At 39.3% G+C, this 20,461-nt stretch overlaps 1 protein-coding gene across 1 annotated transcript; it reads right to left on the bottom strand.

Annotated features, from left to right (window-relative positions):
• Nucleotides 1-1,573: 1,573 nt before the first annotated feature.
• On the bottom strand, nucleotides 1,574-18,115 carry TSPAN8 (tetraspanin 8). The gene is made up of 8 exons (XM_053978365.1): nucleotides 17,968-18,115; nucleotides 12,523-12,582; nucleotides 9,812-9,934; nucleotides 9,122-9,196; nucleotides 8,930-9,037; nucleotides 7,172-7,315; nucleotides 4,357-4,440; nucleotides 1,574-1,794 (listed from the first exon to the last, which is right to left on the bottom strand). Exons 1-8 carry the CDS (start codon nucleotides 18,025-18,027, stop codon nucleotides 1,741-1,743), a joined length of 708 nt encoding a protein of 235 aa, XP_053834340.1. The 5' UTR covers nucleotides 18,028-18,115; the 3' UTR covers nucleotides 1,574-1,740.
• Nucleotides 18,116-20,461: the final 2,346 nt, after the last annotated feature.

The raw sequence follows: 20,461 nt of genomic DNA, 5'->3' as shown, positions 1-20,461 counted from the left end.
AGCAGAGGGAAGGACAAGTGCCAGAACTGTCTGGTAGCTAGATGACTTTCCTGGGAGACACATGTATTACTGAAAGCAGGATCACTGCTTGGCCTAATGGTCTGAGTGCTAGGGAAGGATGAGGGATGGGACAGAAATGTCCTCTGGTTGAGTTTTTAAAAAAACCTTGTTGCTGCAGATGCATTTTACCTTAATCCAATTCTGCTGGAATGATACATGGACAAGGGTCTCTGCTCAAGGGAAGCTTTTAATGCATTTTTAAGCAAATTTGCATTGCTTTGTCAAGATGGGAACAGTCAGGGTGTGATTCGAGATGGTCGAGGGCACCTGAGGAGTCTTTAACAAGAGGAGCATGATACGTGGTTTTCTCTTAAGAGCAGCTGTGAGAGGCGTTTAAAGTTGCTCCTATTATGAAGATGAGGGTCCAGCAGAGCTGGATAAATCAGCTAATCCCAACACACAGCAGGAAGACCATCAGCCTGCTGTGTAAAATCTCAGCAGGTCCCGGTGGACATCATTAGACAGCCTCATACCTTAAAAATCTTGTCCCTGATGTCATTTCTGTTAGAGGGCAACCTAGGCCAGCAAGTCCCCAGGGCTTGGGACCACATGGGGTTCCACTGGGGTGGCAAGGCAGAGCCTGGCCTATCCCTCCATCCCGGTCAGGAGTGGGGCAGTGCAGGGCACCAGGGCAGCCCCAGCCCCTGTCATCACACTCTTCCTGGGGATGGGCTGAGGTCACACCAGGACACATGAGCAGGCCCAGCTTGGTGGGACTCCATGACCAGGCAGGGGAGCTGGAGACCAGCCCTACTGTGACATTGGTGGGGCAGGAACCAACTGGCCCAGGAGGCTGATGTGGTGTCCTTGCCATGGGCAGTGCGCAGGGAAACCGGGGCAGCTGGGCAGGGACCATCAGGGCTGTCAGTACCTCAGGGCCCAAACACTGGCATGCACTGGTCAGACCAAAGGCAGGCAGGCTTTATATGGCTGCTGCTGTGCTGCCAGCCATGCCCTGTGTTTGTCCTCCCACTTGCCTTAGCTGCTCTGGGCAAAGCCTTATCTGCATGAATTCTGTGTACACCTTGCCTTCACGTGGACTTGGGTTTCACCATTGATGCTTATTTGTAAAACACGTGCCACTAAATCCAGCTCATTTACACAGCCTAATCATCATTTGGGCCCAAAAGCAACCATCTCAGCTGCCAAGATAATGATTTAAGCATCCCTGAAAGGAAACGTGGCTTTCATATTTGCTTGCAAGTTAGCTGCCCTTTCCACAGGTAACAAAACCCTGACACACAACTCTCTTAATGAAAACACCCTGGTCCACAAGCAGAGGTAACCAGGGACCTGAGCTCCCTGGAGCAGTCAGCCACTGCATGATGGTTTCCAGCTGTTCATGGTGACTCTGCTGTGGGTGGTTTAACACTCATGAGGGTGAACTCACTCTCAACAGGACATAATTGCTATCTTTGGACAAAATAAACACCTCAGAAACATAAACAAAGATGTTTATTGCAAATAAAAAATCATATTCACATCATTAAATCGTATGAAATATAAAGAGGTCACTTTGCAAGTTGTCAAGCATCCATGAGCACAAAGGCTGCCATTTTCATCAGAACAGCTGCCTGGGACATGCATATATTTATCTGAATGTGGCCAGCCAAATCTCTAGCTCTCTTTCTAGAAAGATCTTGATTTGACTGGTGACATCATTCTGACATTTTCACAGTTTCATTTTCTCCCAATCTGGCAGTAGAGGGTCATAGAAAACACCAAACCAAGAATCTGGAAAACAAAGATATTTCTGATATTACTTGGCAATTCTGGAAATCCCAGGATACAACTGATACGCAACGGGAATATTTTGTTTGCAAATGTCTTGGATTTACATGAAGGATAAATCTGCTGTGAAGAAGACTTTTTCCAATGTGCCTCTTACAGAATACAGACACTTTAATAAAGTCAGTATATACAACAGGTAAGACTGCAGATACCATGTAGAAGTTTTATTTGTTTAAAAGATGGATTGCCTCTGTGCATGGAAACCCCGTAGCTCTATGTGTTTCAAATGCAGTTGTTAGCTGTAATGGAGCAGCAATTACGGAGAAGTTCAAGAAATTTGGACAAAAATGAGCATTTTAGTTTCTGATAAACTTAGAGGAATGTTCACTGTGTATTCTAAGGGTTGTCTCCCTTTGAAATCTCTCTTCCTTTCCACTGTCACTCTCTTCTATGTAAACATACGTGTGAAGTATATGTATACAGGTATACATTTTCATGTGTATACTGTATACAGGTATACATCTATAAACCTACCTCACTGTTTTGAGTTGCAAATGATCATGCAACAAATATTTTATATTTATCAGTAGTGCAGTTAGGATAGAAACAAGAGTGAGTTCACTGAAGAAGCTGTTACGAGAAATAGAAAATTCAGTAGAGTCACCTTCTGTATTGGGAATTACTGGTACAATTCCATGACCTGTGGCAGACAGCTGGTGGGATCAGATCAGAAAGCTTCCTTCGGAATTTAAAGTTAACCAGTCTGTGAAGGTGTTCCACAAAAATGGAAAGCACCCAACTGACACCTTTGAAGCCATGAACACTGACATACTTTATTTACTTAAGGAAGAGACAGAGAAAAGTATATGTAGCACAGAGGTACAGCTAAGAGAAAGGGATGTACTCACACCTGGAATAAACTGACAAGGCTTCCCTGACATACCATGCCCACATTTGCACTTGCACCCAAATGAAACTGGGCCCTTCTTATCTGTATAATTTTCACTAGTAGGATGAGCTGAAAGCAGTAATAGCTCACAAGTGGCATAATGAAGCAGACAGAGGGGGGAAGAGCACCTTTTTTAATCAGGGATTTCCTAGAGCAGAGAAGTGGTTAAGCAAGTGGCCTTTGATTTGCAATTGCTTGAGTTAATGTGGAAACGCTAAATATTTATCAAGTGTAAATTGCCATCTGACAATTTGTGCTGAGTCTCATATTGTTTATTCATGTTGTTTTCTAATCCTTTTATGATTGGGAGAGGCAGCCAGCACAGAAAATGCCAGCTGGAGAACAGGAAAGAATGATGGGAAATGAACTAAAGGCTACAACTCACATAACCGCAGTAACTAGAGCAAAGTGACTTATAATTTGCTTTAGACATACAGATGCAATTTTACACTTCAATTATATTTTAAGGCCATTTAATATCAGTGTATTTCACTTATTTTTCCCTCAAAGTAGACATATGGGTGAGAGACCTGACCGCCCACATATAGCTCCTTAAATACCAGAAAGTCTGTGCTGAGTAAGAAGTTGGTGGCCTGTCCTCTTCCAGTGCTGCAGCTATGTAATTCTTCCCCACTTACTACTATTTTCCTAGAAACACAGTTTTGAGCTGGGGCTCTTTCCCACTCTTCTACCATGAGGAGCAATCCTGTGCCAGTGATGTGAAGAAGTTTTTGCTTTGAGTAATAGACTGAACTTTCCACAGCAATCTTTGTCAGTTCTGTTTTTTCCTCAAACATCCACTGGTGGAGAGCGAGGGTGGAAGAAAATCAAGGAGGAAGAGTGAAAAAAAGATGACTGAAGAAAGCATCATGATGAAATCCCCTATTTCTTTATAATTTTATCCTATTCAAATCAAAATCAAGTAGCTGACTGGATAGCCTCAGTTATTTTCCTCCTCTCTTCAGAGAAAATCTTGCATGTTATTCTTCAGTGTATGGTGAGGAAATAGAAAGAAACAGTTCACATACTCTGTGTTTTTCTATACACAGGGATATATGGAGCATCACATGTGTGCACTCAGACACATTCATGCATCATCTAGAGGCTTAAAGTTTTAATGCCTCAGAATTATAATTTTGTACCAAAATTTCTTAATGATAAAAATATGTACTCTAAAGGCTAAATTTTCTTAGGAGATTAATTTTTCCTCAACAAAAGATGAGAAAGAGGAGGAAAAATCTGGCTGTTTTTCCTCATGTCTTCTGGCACTTATTCTTCTGTGCGTTTATTCTCGCACATCTCTGTACACAGGGCTCAGTGTCAAGGCACAGCCTGGCTTCAAGACTGGCAATTTTTTTTAAGAAAATATCCCATATGATACACTTATACAGGCAGCAGGGTGGTCTGATCTTACCTGAAGTTTGCAGCTCAGCAGCCATATACTTTAATTAAATATATTTATATGAATAACAGTAAGATTGTAGCTAAGGCAAGAGTTGGTTTTCCCTTGTCTATTAATTGAGCAAGCCATGTGTTGTAATCCCATTCCCAATGTATTTCCAAATAGAATATATTGCTTGTCAGCTACTAAGTATTTTAACAGTGTATACTGGTACCTCAACAACAGCCAGTCCAAAGGCGATCCCCATAATTATGACCAGATTGTCTTTAATTTGTTGCATAATCACTTCTCCACAAGACTGAAAAAGAAAACAAAATTATTAATTATAGGTAAGCAATATTATCCTATGGTTATAGGAATGCATCTTCTAAAATAACTCTCAAACTCTCTCTCTCCTTCTCTTTAGCTCTGTCCTACAAAAAGGCTATTTAAATTTACTCTGGCTTGTTGCTAATAAACACAAAACACACAGCTATGTGTACCTTATTCGCTGCAAAAGCCTTTGCCTTTCCAAGTATGAAGATTTAGTAGCTGACCATAAAAAGTTACTATTTTCAAGGAAGACATACAGCTGCAATGTCTAATGTTTGTATTAACAAGGAAAGAAGTGTTTGTTCTTACTTTCATTTGGTAATAATTTGCTACTAGGAAAGAGTCAATGCAGCCAGCCATGACCAGGTCTGAAAGAGCGCTTGTTTCCCACCAATCTAATCTTTGGATTTGAAACTTCAAGGTTTATTATTAGACTTGGGATTAACTAAAAATATTTGGTTATAAAACCTTCAAAATTAACTTTGTCAAGTGTTTGGTGGTCCTTGGCTGGCGCTGGAAGGAAGAGAATAATCAGCATGGCTTCATTGTTATGTTGGGGTTTGAGTGGGGAACAAGATGCTGGAGAGCAGCCCCGCAGAAAGGGACCTGGGGGTCCTGGTCCATGGCAAGTTGAACATGAGCCAGCAGTGCCCTGGCATCCAGGAGGGCCAAGCCTGTCCTGGGGGACATCAGGCACAGCATCGCCAGCTGGGCAAGGGAAGGGATTGTCCCACTGTGCTCTGCTCTGGGGGCAGTTTTGGGCACCATAAGATATAAAGCTACTAAAGATTGTCCAAAGTAGCGCCATGTGAAGGGCCTTTAGGGGAAGCCATATAAGGGGTGACTGAGGACACTTGTTCTATTCAACCTAGAGAAAAGGAGACTGAGGTGAGACCTCTTTTGTATCTTCAGCATCCTCATGAGGGGAAGCAGAGGGGTAGGTACTGATTTCTTCATTCTCATGAACAGTGAAAGGACTGAAGGCAATATAATGAAGCTGAGTCAGGGGAGATTAGCTTGGATATCAGGAAAAGGTCCTTCACCCAGAGGGTGTCTGGGCACTGGAACAGGCTCCCCAGGGCAGTGGTCACAGCACCAAACCTGACAGAGTTCAAAAAAGCATTTGGACAATGCTCTCATGCAAATGATGTGAATCTTGGGGCTGCTGTGTGCAGGGCCAGGAATTGGACTCGATGATCCTGATGGGTCCCTTCCAGCCCAGCATATTCTATGATTCTACAGCTGAAGTTCTGTGCAGAGCTACTCTCCTTTAGGATATTTGCAGACATCTGTTCTTACAGTGACTACATCTTCTCCAGGCACTGACAATCCTCCTTCTGCAAACAGGAGGGAAAGCCAAGTACAGCTTAAATACATCCAAATTACATTACTGTTACAACTGTACAACTGCCTCCCCCCCAAATATAGTTGTATTTTTTCACCATATTTCCTCTCTCACAATAAACACATGGATCTTCTCCTTCTAGTTCTTCTAAAAAATCTCTCAGTTAAGCTGACTCATAACTGCACTGGATATCAAATATTTTTTCCCATATCAGAAGAGTTGGATGTCTCTACTAGCATCTCACATCACCATGAAATCTGTGTGTTCATATGAGCGATATCTTGCACCTGCAGTAATTTCACAGATGGCTTCTCATGTGTCCTTTGAGGGCTTGCCTGAGGCCAAAAAGACATTAAAGTGTGGCCAAAACAGCCTCTTTGTATACATCTTATTTCCAGATTGGGTTCTGGTGTCTTCTACTTAACCAGATAGTTTCATTGCTTTAAAATAGTATTTGCTTCTATGGGACTACATGGGGAGGAAATTACTGCTCAGGCAGGACCTGATTAAGGAGCTGTGCAATTAGAGAATTATACAACCAGAATGAACATTTGCTAAAATCTGCTTGTTGCTAGGTGCACACTGGCAAAATTTGCACCACCAGCATTCTAAAACTTCAATTACTTTGTGCTATTCAATTATTTTGTGCATTTCTTTTAATTTTTTTTTACATATCCATATTTCCTCATAAGGAGACAAGCAAACCATGAAATTGATTCTTTGAGATCTCTACTGTCTACGAGATGGTACTCTTCTGAGTGTGCCTTGTTTTTACCTGTCACCAGACACTTTGCCTTATTATATTAATTAAGATTTTCAAAAGGCTGTAGTTGTAAGAAATCACTTCGAATATTCTGACATGAATCCCACAATATGTAAGGTTTCTTTCCAGCAGATCCTGCAAAGTGAGTGTAGGTTTTTTATTAAAGGATTATAAAACCCCAAAGGTCTTGCATTTAACGTGTTTGATTTTCAATATACCTTAGCATTTTGAATGTCTCTAAGTCAGCATGTCTACTACCACAATGAGCCTGGATGGGAGCATAGCCTTCTGAGAGAGGAACGAGAGCCAAAGGGTAGCTGGTGTGCAGCTCTGACCAGTCATACCCTGGCCCCAAAGTCAATAATTTTCATCAACAGTAACCATGCAGATTGCTAAGGGCCTAAACTGAAGATATCTCAGGAAGAAGAAGGAGCAGAGCTATGAACAGTCATTTCTTAACAGGTGGTGTGGGGGTAATTCTGGCTAAGAAAGAGAAAGCAAAACTTTGCCTTTTCAGAAAGATACAGAACTCCTGACCAGACCAGTCAACAGAGATAACCTTGGGTTAAAACTTGGCTCTTTGGAATGAAGAATGAACATTTTTCTCACTTTTTTATAGATGTATCTAGATGTATTTTTATAGTTGATACAGAGGTCTGATGTCTTCTCTAGTTCACACTGACAGATGTCTTTTTGTTTGTTAAAATTTTCTCCCCAGTCTTCAGGTCCATTCTGCAATCCACAACATTGGTACTGCAAGAAAGGAGTAAATGTGGAGAAGAGTTTAAAAATATGTGATTTTCAATCCAAAGAGAGTAGGTGAGGGAGCTGACAGGAACAACAAAAAACAAATTTTATTTCACCTTTTTCAGTGTGGAAGTTCTCCCAAATTGGTATGTTTCAAATACCCTTTACATTTCTATACCATTTATAAGAATGTAAGTTCATACATTTTTTTTAAGATATAGGAGAAAAAAGACCAAATTTTCAGTATAAAATGCTCAAAAAACATTAACATACTATAAAGCTAGTAATTATCAGTGCCAGAATGGAACTAGAACACTGGGTATATTATTTTTAAAAATCAAGCCTTCTTTCTCTAGGTTGTACTTGCAGAAGGTAATTTGCCAGCTCCAGTAACAACCACATTTCACATCTTGAAAAGCCAGGCTGGAAATGTAAAATTCAGGCACATAAAACTCTGAAATCTAGAAAAATAACCCCTTTGAATGATGGTTATCTCTTTAAATTAGAAATGGACTGAGGAGACCAGGCCTCCATTTGGGGTTTGTGAAACCTAAACCAGGTGCAGTTTCACTTAATGTTCCACTATATTCAAGCCACTAAAGCTCAGAGGTGCAAACTTGGGTTTGAGGTCCTCCCTCTATTAAAAAGCAGCTGGAAATATTCACATAATTTTGTATAAAAGCAAAGGCTGTGGGACATAATACAGCAATCCTGCTACATTTAAAAATTAATGCAGTAATTATGGGATTTTTCATTTTGCTCATCTCTCCAGAGGGCTTATGATATGAGAAGAAATAAGCTGTCTCAGAAGCAGAGGACAAAGCTGGATATGGAATGGAGAAGTGGAAGTAACAAAAGACACCTAAATATTATTCCTTGTTTGGTTTTCTTTCATACAGCAGTCTTTAAAAACATAACAATTAAGTCAAACTATAAAAGCAATCACCCATTAGGGACTAAAAAACCAGAACAGCAGGCATTCTCTCAATGTACAGACCCAGGTGCCTGTGGGAGGGGAAAGGGTGAATGCTGTCGTTGTCATCAATGAGATTCCAGGGTCTTGCAGGATGGGTGCAACATGAAAAGTGCAAACACAATAAAAACAAACTTCTCATCATATTTTCTTCCTTCTTCTAACACAGTAAAGCATGGCATTTAATGATTTCATAGCAGCAGGATATTCTAAATTAAATACACTCCTCTCCTGATGTTTTCCTAATCCCTGGGGTAAACTTTCCTTAAAAGTACTGGAGAGTTCTTATTTGGGATATGGTGAAGGATCAATCTTCCTTTAGAAGGGAAAGCTGTAAGAAAGGGCCGTGCAGTCCTCTCCTGAAAGAGTTTAGCTAACAGTCAGTCTTACTTGCATGTGGTGTGTCCTTGCTTCGTTGCTCTTACAGACAGCACTATAGCACAAAGAAATCATCACAGGAAGACCCTGTCCTATCAAGAGAACAGAAGTCCCTTCTGTGGTGTTTCAACTTGCCTTTAAGTCAGATCCTTTCCTATCCCCAGGGAATGAAATTCAAATCTACTGCAGAGCAGTCATAAAATGAAGAGGAGACAGATGCCAAAGATGAGACAGATAACAACCCCTTCATTTTTTTACTATTTAATTACCTTTTTCTCCAGCTTCTGGAACTCTTCCCGATACTCTTTATATTCTCCTGTAGTACTTTGCAGTGCATGCACACTTTCACTTAGAGTAAGGTTAAAGACTGCTTCAACCTGCAAGTTAAAATATATTACTAATTTTTGAGAAGAAACAAAACTATATGAAGACATCAATGAACATATAGAATAATACTGTACCTGAGGTTTGTACACTGCTCCTAAAACACCTCCTGTGACCTGAAGAATCAGTATCAGAAGCAGTGCAATAAAAAACTGGAAAAAACCAAAAAGGGTAGAAAACTATATTACTTTTGATCAACGTGATGTAATTTAAGTTAACATTTATCTTTCATGTGCTTGAATAGGTAGAATGATTTTCCAGTCAGAGTTGCTCCAACTATTTCTTCTTTGATGATAAGAAAAAGTGGTGCTCAAGACAGACCGTGCTCAGCTGGTGATCAAAACAAGGCACACACCAGAACAGTGTCATGATAACAGTGTGTTGGTGAGATTTGGGCAGGAGGACAGGGAGGACATTCTAGGTGGACCAGCAAAGAGACCAACTGGGAATTTAGAAAATTAAATAGGATAGGTAATGGGTGAGAGCTGATACAGGGAAATTTGTTGATGCCTGGAGGGAAAAAAAAACTAGTGACATGCTCAAGTCTCTCTGGACCCTGTCTTGCTGATGAGACCAACCATCATTTTTACCACAACAGAATTCAGAAGGGGCCCAAACTCAAGGTGAGCAAAGAAAACACAGGATTGTAATCATGTTTTCAGTTAAATTAAAAGGTTCCCATCCTCATTTGATACTACTTGCAAGGACTCTATCCATCATATGTAGCTGTGGCCTATTAAAGGCAGACAAATGTTTTTCTTTCCTACCAACATCAGCATGCACCGGCTCTCCTTTACAGCACCGCAACACCCGAGGAACCCAAGGATCATGATGATGGCACCCACGGCAATTAGTAGATTAACTCCTGCAAGCATGCTGCTGTCTACCCCCTGAAAAGAAAGAGGAAAAACAATTTTTTAGCTACAAGAAGGTCCTTCTAAAAGCATCTGAATTCCCCAAAACAAGATCATTATTTTGTAACTGATAAATATACTGAGTAGCACCTATGGAGAAATTGTGATCCATAAATATGGGAGCTCTATGCTCTAATGCTCTCTTCTCAAATGTTGTTTTGAGATGGAGAGCTTTGTAAAATCTGGTTTTTCACCTTTGTTTCTGCACAAGATGAAAATCAACTTTACAGAGTAAATGAATAAATATAGATCTTCTGTCTTTAAAGTGGCTTTTTAGTTGGTTTTCCGTCAATGAATCTTTGCTTTTTACTGGAAGTAGGAGACTTGGTTACCTCAAAACCTCTCCTACATTAACCCAATGTTAAAGAAACAAAATCTCTGTTTATCATTAGGAGACCAGGAACATACTCTATGACTGCTCCTGAGAAAGCACTTCTCAGAGTGATGCTGCATATATTAGAGAAATAGTTAGATGTATTTTCCAAAGCAGCTTTCTTTTTTTTTTTTTCTTTTCTTTTTTTCTCCCAGGCTTCATCTCTAATATTACCCTTGGAGATGAGAAATTTATTTTGATGTGTGGGGCATTCAACTAAACAATTAATATACATCAAAATTATTAAATATTAAATTATTCAGCTCCCACAGGACTGACTAAGGCCAAAGGCCTAAAGCGAGAAAAATGTTCAAAGAATATTTTCCAGTGATACTGATGCCAAGATTAGCAAAAATGTCTGGAAGTTGTCACATTCATCTTCTAATGGAAATTGCAAAGGTATATAGACAAGTATAGTTTGAAGAATGTGTTGTTCTTTCTCTTTCCAAGTTGGACTGAATCTCCTGTTATTTATTCATAGAAAGCTCTATTCATCTACAGCCAAGTCCTTATGGTCTGCTCAGTTATTACTGAGGTGAAACATACATTGGTTTTGAATGGGAACTTTGCCTGCCTGGAGGCAAAAATGTGAGAAAATGCTTTCAATTTTGGTCCTGACTCTTAATTCACAGGTTTTTGGAGAGTACTAAGTGTTGCTTCAGGAAAGCAGTTTGACACACATTTAAATATTCTTTTCTCAATAGGAAATCTCTCAAAAAATAAGATTTGGTAGTGGTTTTGGTTTTCCAAGCTCCATTGCATTGTTTGAGCCATCATACCAGAGACTGTCAAGTACCAAGTATGGCAATTTTAGCTTCTAGTAAAATGTTGATTGAGGAGTGAAAGTTGTGATTCTTCCTCTTCCAGAGAAGAGTATGGCAGAGCTCTCCACCATGACCTAATTTACCCAATGACACAGTGTCATCTTGAACCAAGTTCTCTTGCATTCATGCTCTGCCAGACATGAGACATCTGGGACTGGCTAAGGTTAACAGTGTCATCAGCCAAATGGCAGGGAATGTATAAAGCTGTCTTCTTACCTTCACCATATTTTTATTTCCAGGCGGGAAAATACTGGTTTAAAAGTTATTCTTAATTGACAGTGTGCTAGAGCAACAGGGGAGTTATCTGAAGAATTGCAACTTAATCTATACTAAAGGCTCAATCCGAAAGCTGAAAAAAAACTTGCTTCCATGTGACACCTGGGGTTTTTTTCACTTCTCTGGCCAAGAAGTCTTTTTAGAAATAGAAGAATGCAAATTAAGCTTTCAAATTAATTTGCATTTCTATGGCCCAAATTGATTTGAGGGAATGTACTGCTTAAACCTTAGAGTCAGTGCCAGTGGTACTGACTGGGCAAAAGGGCCTACAGGACTATGGGGTCTTTGAAACAACAGGACCAACCTCTGCTGAATGTCTGCAAGATTAAGAGCTCCTCAAAACTGTATTTTCCCTAGCTTTGCAGAAAATAAACGTCATAATATCTGAAGTAATTTAATAACCCATTAAAAAAATCTATGAGGGCAATTCAGGGTCTTTTTTCTACCCTCCAGGTGGACTTTTAGGACACTGTAATCCTATATTCTTGGGCATTTAAAATTCTTTATATAAAAATATGAGGAGAAAAAGATAAGGTGTTTTTAAGGAGCTGTTGAAAAATTGAACGGAAAAATCCTTTCTCCCTTTCAAAGTTGCAGTTACTGGGGAACTGAGAATTGTGTTATTGAAGATAGTGAGAAAGATAAAAATATTCCCCACAAACATATGGAGTAACCCTAGGAATAGATATGACTATACTATTCTAATAGGGAAAAACATGGATAAGTCTATGAGCTGCATGCCTCCACATTATTCTAACACCGAAATCATTAACAAAAGCATAATTATTTTTCATTAGAGGTGAGAGACACATTTTCAAACAGAAATTTGTGTGCATCTGCATGAAATTGCATCAATAACACTAGCAGCTACTTCTCATAGTCATATCTCTGCTTGCATCAATCACTTTATCTGACTACCTGCACCATGATGTTTAATCCTAACATCATAAAATGCATTCCTCTTCACCCACACAAACCACCTCAAAAAAAAAAAAAAACATAGAAAATTTGTGGAAATGAAGATGGGAAATTAAAGTGTATGCAGTAGTTTCCACATTTTACATGGTGCTGGTATGACTGCATGCATTTACCTGCTGAGCACCACTAACACGTATCCATATAGAGATTCCCAAAATAATGCAACCACACACCTGTGGGAGAAAATAAAGACAAGTTAGAAAGGTCAGCAACGTTTTTACTAACATTCAGTATCCAAATTGCACCATATGCTGTCCAAACTTCTGAAATCATTTGTTTGGCAAAGCAAAAGAAACATGAATTGCTGGAGCAGAGAATATTGATTCATTTCCAGGAAAATTCGTAAGTGTAGTTAAATCTTCAGGTATGCACCAAATCCCTGATGTTTCCACCCCAGAGGACTACGCATTTACGTGATGATTTATACATGTGTTTAGGAAGCACACAGAAATTCCGTCAGATGTGAGAGAGAAATATAAATTGCTATTGTATGTATAAAATGTGCCTGTAAAGAATGTTGTTTCTTGAATAATGGAAACGTGAGATTTGATAAAGGATGTTTGCGTATCTGCTGCTTCTAGCCTTATTCAGGACACAAACCTGGAGATATTCTCTATAGTAAATCTAACAGGAAAAGTTCTAAATAAATTCTTTTTGCTGTTTCAAATGCAAGCAATATCTGGCCATCTCCAATCCTTAGAACAGGTCTCATAAAATGCCTAGAGTAATTGCTCCCATTATAATTTTACAGAAAACAGACAAATACAACTTGTTCTTGTACATATGAATGTTTGACCAGCATGACTTTCCTTAAGATGTTGAAGTCAGGGAAGATGAATCACAGGTCCAGATAAATTCCTTCATTTCTAGTTGTGCTCCTATTTCATCGATCATTGAGGTACCATTCCCCTGTGTGCCAGTCACTCTATTCCTAACCTTGTTGTTGATGAATCTTGTACAGAATTTTATTTTTATTAACTGTTGGACATAGGTAACCAAGAGACTACTCTGGTGTAAGGATTGTGCCTACTGAGATGACTGGTAGGAAAGAGACATCACTGAGGACCAGGGACTAGTCAGATTTATAATTATCTCTATCTGCCATTAATACTCCAGTCATAAATGGCCCTGAAATGTTCTTATTAATTTCCCTTGAAGACTGGAACTATTGAAATTAAAATAGGGAGTTTTTTACATGGTTTAGATATTTTTTCTTTAAAAAACTTTCACCACAGAAGTTTTCATATAATATTCGGCATCAAAGGCATTAATGACCTTCACAGATCATTGAATATGGAATAGGGCCAGCACTCAGACATGGCTACCACACATTTTCCTGCTCTAAGTAAAGCTCCTATAAGTACCTTTTAAACATGAAACAGAAAGTTGTACAATCAATGACAGCTATAACATGTTATCAAATTTAACTACAACTCCCCACTGAAACCTTTTGAATCCTGCTGAATTTGCCTAGAAACTGATGGTATCATATGACTGTACATTTCAGTCTCGTTCAGCAGCACTGTGTGAGTGATGTGGCTACTAACTAGATAACATGGTCTTGCTAATGTGAAAGTTTCCACTGAAGCATCTATTGCTACAAATCCAAAGAGAGTTTGTCACACAGTCTTTTTTGTTATATAGGACCTCCTCTTAAAATGCAGCAGAGTAGTAGAAGCAAATTTAGCTAAATGTACAGGAACTCATCAATCAAATGGGAATGCTACAATATTTCCTCGACATAAAAATAGAAACATAATTTATAAATCAAAATTTTAGTAAGATGTGCACATATTTTAATTTTTAAAATAGAGCTGGTTTAGGTTGATCAAAAATGTTCCATTTCAGTAAAATCTTAATGGTTTGTTTCTAGTTATTTTCATAATATACAATGTGTACAAAAACACATAAAGAGAAGTTTTGTAATAGCAAATAAAAATGGTCTGTTCCCAAAGAGTCCAAGTTGAACATGTCAAGTTTGCTGCAATACTCCGTCTTAAAGTTTTCTTAAAATAAAGTTTCAAGTAAATAAATTTTCATTCCAGGAAATTTATTTTTTAATGAACTGCTAGTGTTTTCTGGTGGAATAAAATGAGATTCTTTGAAAACGTCTTCACCCATTTTCCCAAAATTAGATGGCTATCGTATTTTTGCCATAATCCTTGACAAAGAATCAGTGATCTTATCTCAGTCTCATAAATAGAACAGCAACAGTACTTCTGTCCCTCAAATTTGGTTAGTCCTTCTCAAGCTTTCAGTTTTGGCGTGAGGAGGAAATACAGCCTAGTTGGTTAAATCAATATCACCTCAGATGAGCCTGACATAGTGCTGAACCAACAGTATATTAAGATTCTGCAATTCTCATACACATAAATACCAAATTTGTGGGGAATTTCCTCCATTAGCACACCCTTTTCAAACATTCAGTTCAAGGATATCAGGAGGAACTTTTACAAAGTTGCTTCTGTTAAAGAAAATATTTGACTGAAATACTTCCTCGAGACACCTGAAATTACAGCTCTAGGCAGATCCTACAGAGAATGTGGCCTCTGGCTCAGCAAACCTGCTAAGCTGCTTCAGGAACTCAGATGTTCACATTAAGTTTCAGGGAAGGGGCCACTTTGTAGATGGGACTGGCAAGTCTGGTATGAACAACTGATCAAAGATGCTTTGTCACTAACCATGTTGCTTCAAACAAATGTCAGACATCAATATTCAGTGAAAAAAATAGGTAATTCTACAATTTTGCATGATGTGGAGTAGTAGAAGTTGACACAATGAGGTCAGCAGGTGAGACTGGATATCCTGCAAACTCCAAAGAAGGGAAAGAAGGCTTAATGTGAGGCTTAATGCACAAAACTGACAAGGATTAATTTAAGGACTGTTAGAAACTCCATATAGGCACCCAGTTTCAAAGCACAGATCTTCAAAAGCCTGCAACATTCTGCTGTTTTTCACTAAACAGGGAAGATGAAAAACTCTATTTGTGTGGTGGAGCCCAGCATGGGGCTCATGGGCATATAGATGCCATGGGGACACATGTCATGAAGTGAAGCCATAGTCAATTTGCAGAGCTATCTTAGACTGTTCCAGGGCTTACAGAGTGTGATGCTGCATGAGCTGTTTGGAAAAAGTCATCAGAAGGCTAGAGAGCCCATTCCTGAGTCTTCTAAGAGAGGACACTCCCTGCGAGATTGCAAAGGGTGTAAAATGAAAGAACACCAGGTAAATATGCAACTGTCATTCTTATCTATTCAGGTTAAAGTCACCTTCATTTCCCAGTATCAGTAATTTTCCACTTGTCAACTGCCTTGAGTACTAGAGAGAGCAGCTGTGGGATGAGTGGCTGTAAAGTCATCTCTGTTCCCTCAACCTTACTGTTGAAGTTTAGTGATTTCCATGACTTAGAGACAGGAATGTGAACAAAAAAATTCAGTTTCATTCTATTTCTGTAAGCCCATACATCTGTTCTTCCTAATCTTGATCATACTAAACTAAACATCTGCCTAAAAATAAATAAATATACTGCATTCCTGTGCTTCTCTGTTTCATTCTTCCCTATCTTAATAGTGCTAAACACCTTCCCTAAAACAGTTAACTACAGTTGCATTCCTGTCCTTCTCTCTTCCATCGAGGCAGGCACATGCACAGTGAATGCTCTCAGCATTTTCTTCCTCAGAACACAGTGTGGGTTTTTCAACTTTGGTATAAAGATAGGAAGTTTGTTCTCACATGCTTGTTCCAAGACTCCCCCAGGATCCCACCCCTTTTTTGTCCCTAGGAAATACATACTGTCACTAGAGGCATAGGACACTAGTCCAATGTTCATTCTAGAAGTAGTTTGGAGCTTTTCTAATGCTAGTCTGAGACATTTGTCCATGTTTCAGCTCACAGTAAACACAGATGAATGTGAACAGGTGTGCTGGTTTTGGTTGGGGTCATTTTCTTCACAGTGGCTGGTATAGGGCTGTGTTTTGGATTTGTGCTGAACACAGGGTTGATAATATAGAGAAGTTTTTGTTATTGGTGAGCAGGGCTTATATCAAGTTTTCTTCCTCCTTTCATACTGCTACTCTGGTGAGGAGACTGAGGGTACATGGGAGGTTGGGAGGAGACACAGTCAGGACAGGTGACCCCAGCTGACCAAAGGGATATTCCAGACCATTTGACATCATGCTCAGTAGATAAAGCTGGCAAAAATAAGGAGGAAGGACATTTGGAGTGATGGTATTTGTGTTCACAAGCCAACACTTCACATAATGAGGCCCTGCCCCCATGGATATGGCTGAACACCTGCCTGCCCATATGAAGCAGGAAATTAACTATTTGTTTTGTTTTGCTTACATGAATGGCATTTGCTATCCCTGTTAAACTGTCTATATGTCAACTCACGAATTTTCCAGCTTTTATGCCTTCAATTCTCTCCTCAATCCTGCTGGTGGGGGATTGAGTGAGTGTCTACGTGGTACTTGATTGCTGGTTGGGGTCAAACCAGAAAATCAGGAAAAAGCTTCCTGAGGAACAGGAAGTCAAATTCAGAAACTTACGGATTCTTGTAAGTACTGTTGCATAAATCTTCAACACAATTGTCAAAAATCTTCAATCTGCCTTCATTAAACTGAAGCATGAAACTGGGGGAGACAGTCCATCACTGGTCTGTCAGGAATTTCTTTGGGAGATCCATATGCAATCAAAGAATTTGGGCTAGCCACAGATTTTCCAAGGCTACTGTTTGTGGTCCCTTTTGAATGGTATCACCTTTTCAGTTGAAAAAAATCCCTTGAGGCAAAGCCCATAATGTGGCTAGAAGTTCTGCTTCTGGTTTCAGTGAACCCCTGGTGAACCTGACAAAGCTCGGTCAGGAAATCTGACAGTGAGGTTGAACCATGAGAGAAATGTTCTTTAACTCAAACCTTTCCAGAGCTTTCAGGACCTGAAATTCTTTCAACCCAGCTGAGATGTGATAAATAGACAAATACAGTTCCAATAACACCCAGAAACCTGCCTGCTGTGCTGTATCGGCCTTGGTACAGTTGTGGCAGTACTGCCAGCACATACATTCTTAGAAACATTTACTGCCCACCATCAGAAACTAATTATGCACTAAATGTAAAGCAAAGAACCACAAAGAAGGATATGAAAACCATTTATCAATTAGGAGGCTAAAAATTCAAGTAAATTTTCCATATTTTCTGTTGCAACTCCATTTTCAGGATCTTGCATGCAAACACCAGCAATAAAAGGAAGAGAATTGTGCATTGCTATTGGAGAGTCTATTATCTTCTGACTGAGATGAGTGGTGTCCCTTGACATGAGGGGCACAAGAGCAGGGAGGCAGATCTGTGGCTTGTCTACTTTTAAATGCAGAGGGAAAGGTGTTTAGATGGAAAAAGACAAAGGGAAGGGCAAAAGTTAAATATATTCTCCCCTCCCTGATTTGGAATCATACTCTGGTTCCACTTATGCTCTGTTTTCTTTACAATTCCTCTAACTGCAGCATTCAGATAATGGGGAACACATTTCCTACATCATTAATAACAGTTTAAACACTAACTTACCCAAAATAAAAAGTTGAAGATGAACATGGAGTACTTCATGCATCTGCTTACACCCGCCATTTTCAACAAGCTGAGACAAAAACAAGTGCTGCAAAAGAATCTTTCCTAAGAGTTTGACCTCGATATAAAAGTTGTTCTTGTGTCTTCAGAAAACCTCTCAAAGCACATCAAATACACTGTGCTCTGCTCCTGAAAGCAAATGTTACAACCAAGTCATCCACAGTTGCTTAAATAGTTGCTTTATCATAGGTAAATATTAACCAAGCATTAGGAAAGCACTACCAGTTGTTATCACCAAGTCTCCAGGTTCTTACTGTGTCTTGTGATTTGTACTTCTCTGTAATAATTCTATGACTTGTCCTACACCTCAAAAGTAAATATGGAAGCAGAAGCTAGCTTTGAGAGGTGAGCATAAAAATATTTTACAGACCTGCTTTTAAGAGGAAGTTGAAATAATTGCATTTCTTAATGCTTTACATTGCAGGGTTTACTCTTTCACTGCCTAGTGTTTACTACCAGCATTCATTCAGTTGTGTTCACATTTCCACTTCAGAAGTTCAACCAGCATGAAGGGATGAGTCTGCTTTATCCCAGGAGAGGAGGGGTAAGGAATCTGCCAACATTTTCTCCCTCTGAGTATCTGCTTTAGATCCTCTTCCTCTTCCTTATCAAGTCAGGACCTCAGAAACCTGAGCATTGTGGTGCACAAAAGTCCTACTGTGCAGGTTTCCAGAAGTATTTTGAACCTCAGCACAGCAACCCTAGTTCTGGCACTAGGTGCAAGATACCTCTCAGCAATAGGAGCTAGACTCATTCCAGAAAGCAAGGCGATAAGCCTATTTCATTGGGTTTGGGATTTGTCTTGTTTGTTTTGTTCTGTGTCCCTCCAACTAGGAATCCTGAGGCAAAAATAGAGATATTTTTGCTGGGGTTTTCTATCAGCCTATTTTCTGAAGAAGCCCCATAAAGCAGTGCTTGTAGGAATAAGGGTCAGACAGAGGTTTCTTTGAGTTTGTCATTAAAATAAAGAAGTTTTAATTTTGAGGGTGAACACAGTACGAGAGATTAAGAGAACACTAATCTGAACTGATTTATGAAGTCCACTTGGCCCAAATCCAGTTTTCATTCTTCAATGTCAATTCCTGTTCCTCAGTTCTGGTCTCTGTATTTGAAAAAAATGGGAAGTGTCAGTATATAACGCACCTATAGATGGTGACAAAAATATGTAACTTAGAACTGGCTTTTGTAGGATCCACAAAAAACCCATCAGTATTCTATATTTAAAATAATTCCATCCAGCTGCTCTCTTAACTAGATTTCCCATTTTCAGGAGTGGATCTATACCTGCTTCTGACTTCCTGTGCTCCTTTCTGGGGTAATACTCTTCGTTATAACTCTAGGATATCGACTGTGTGACTACCTTATTTCAAATATTCACCCTAAATCTGAGAATGTTCCTAAAAGTAATTGTGCTCATGAAATACAGATTTTATAAGGATTGGGAGAAACCACTGTGTGGTATGGTTTCGATCTAACACACTCCACAAAGAAGTAAATTGAGAAATGTGGGCGTCTTTATGGAGGGATGCCATAGCCACAGATGAATCATGAGAAAAGTTTAAATGGTCCTATAAAAATGTATGAAAAGGACCATGAAGGGTAGTAAGGGAATTACAGATGACACAGGATTTGAAAAGATAAGTCTGCCATCAGACCATACAATTGCAGTTAAGTAAGTTTATTGTAAGTGGAGTTTGAAAATTGCATTATGTACCAAAAACTGCACTGCTGTAAATCTTCAAACAGAGCACATACTAATTAAGGAAGGCTTGAGCTGTAGCACTGTTGTCTATGGGATGCTTAGCCCAGGCATTCAGTCAGAGATATCTGAGGGAAAATGTGCTGAGGAAATAATAATATAGGAAGCAAGCATGAGCATTCACACTGGCTCTTCAAAACAGGACAGTGTGCAAGGACCTTTGACATGCAAATGCCCAGAATTTCTGCTGTTTTCTTGGTTTTGGTTTTGGTGGATTTTGGGGAGGTTTCTTGGTGCGGATTGGGGTTTTGGGGATTTTTAGGGGGTTTGGGGGGTTTGGGTTTTTTTTTTTTAATAAGCCTATTGAACATAACCACAAGCAAGTTCTGGTAAGATCCCAGTTTACAACATGCTAAATTACAGTTCCTGAACAGAAACTCAGTATCTGACTTTGCTACAATTCCTACATGTTTAATATCTATATTTAATAGTATCTAATGTAAAAATATACAATCTAAGATTAGAAGCAAACAATCAGTTTCCAATAAGTGACAGATTTTTCAGTTTAAATCTTCCATATGTTTGCCTATTTCTTATTTCCTGGCTATGCAGTGCTTTTTTATGCCTTGGAGAAGGGAAAGGCTACAATTATGGCACAGATTACATTCTTAGTTGTACCTACAAGTATGAAGGTCATGCAGATAATTGCAGAGGCTTATAAATCACAGGCATAGC

The sequence above is a fragment of the Vidua macroura genome, chromosome 5, assembly GCF_024509145.1.
Source record: "Vidua macroura isolate BioBank_ID:100142 chromosome 5, ASM2450914v1, whole genome shotgun sequence".
Taxonomy (NCBI): Eukaryota; Metazoa; Chordata; class Aves; order Passeriformes; family Viduidae; genus Vidua; species Vidua macroura.
The sequence above is the reverse complement of the archived record's forward strand: the minus strand, read 5'-3'. Positions and strand labels throughout refer to the sequence as shown.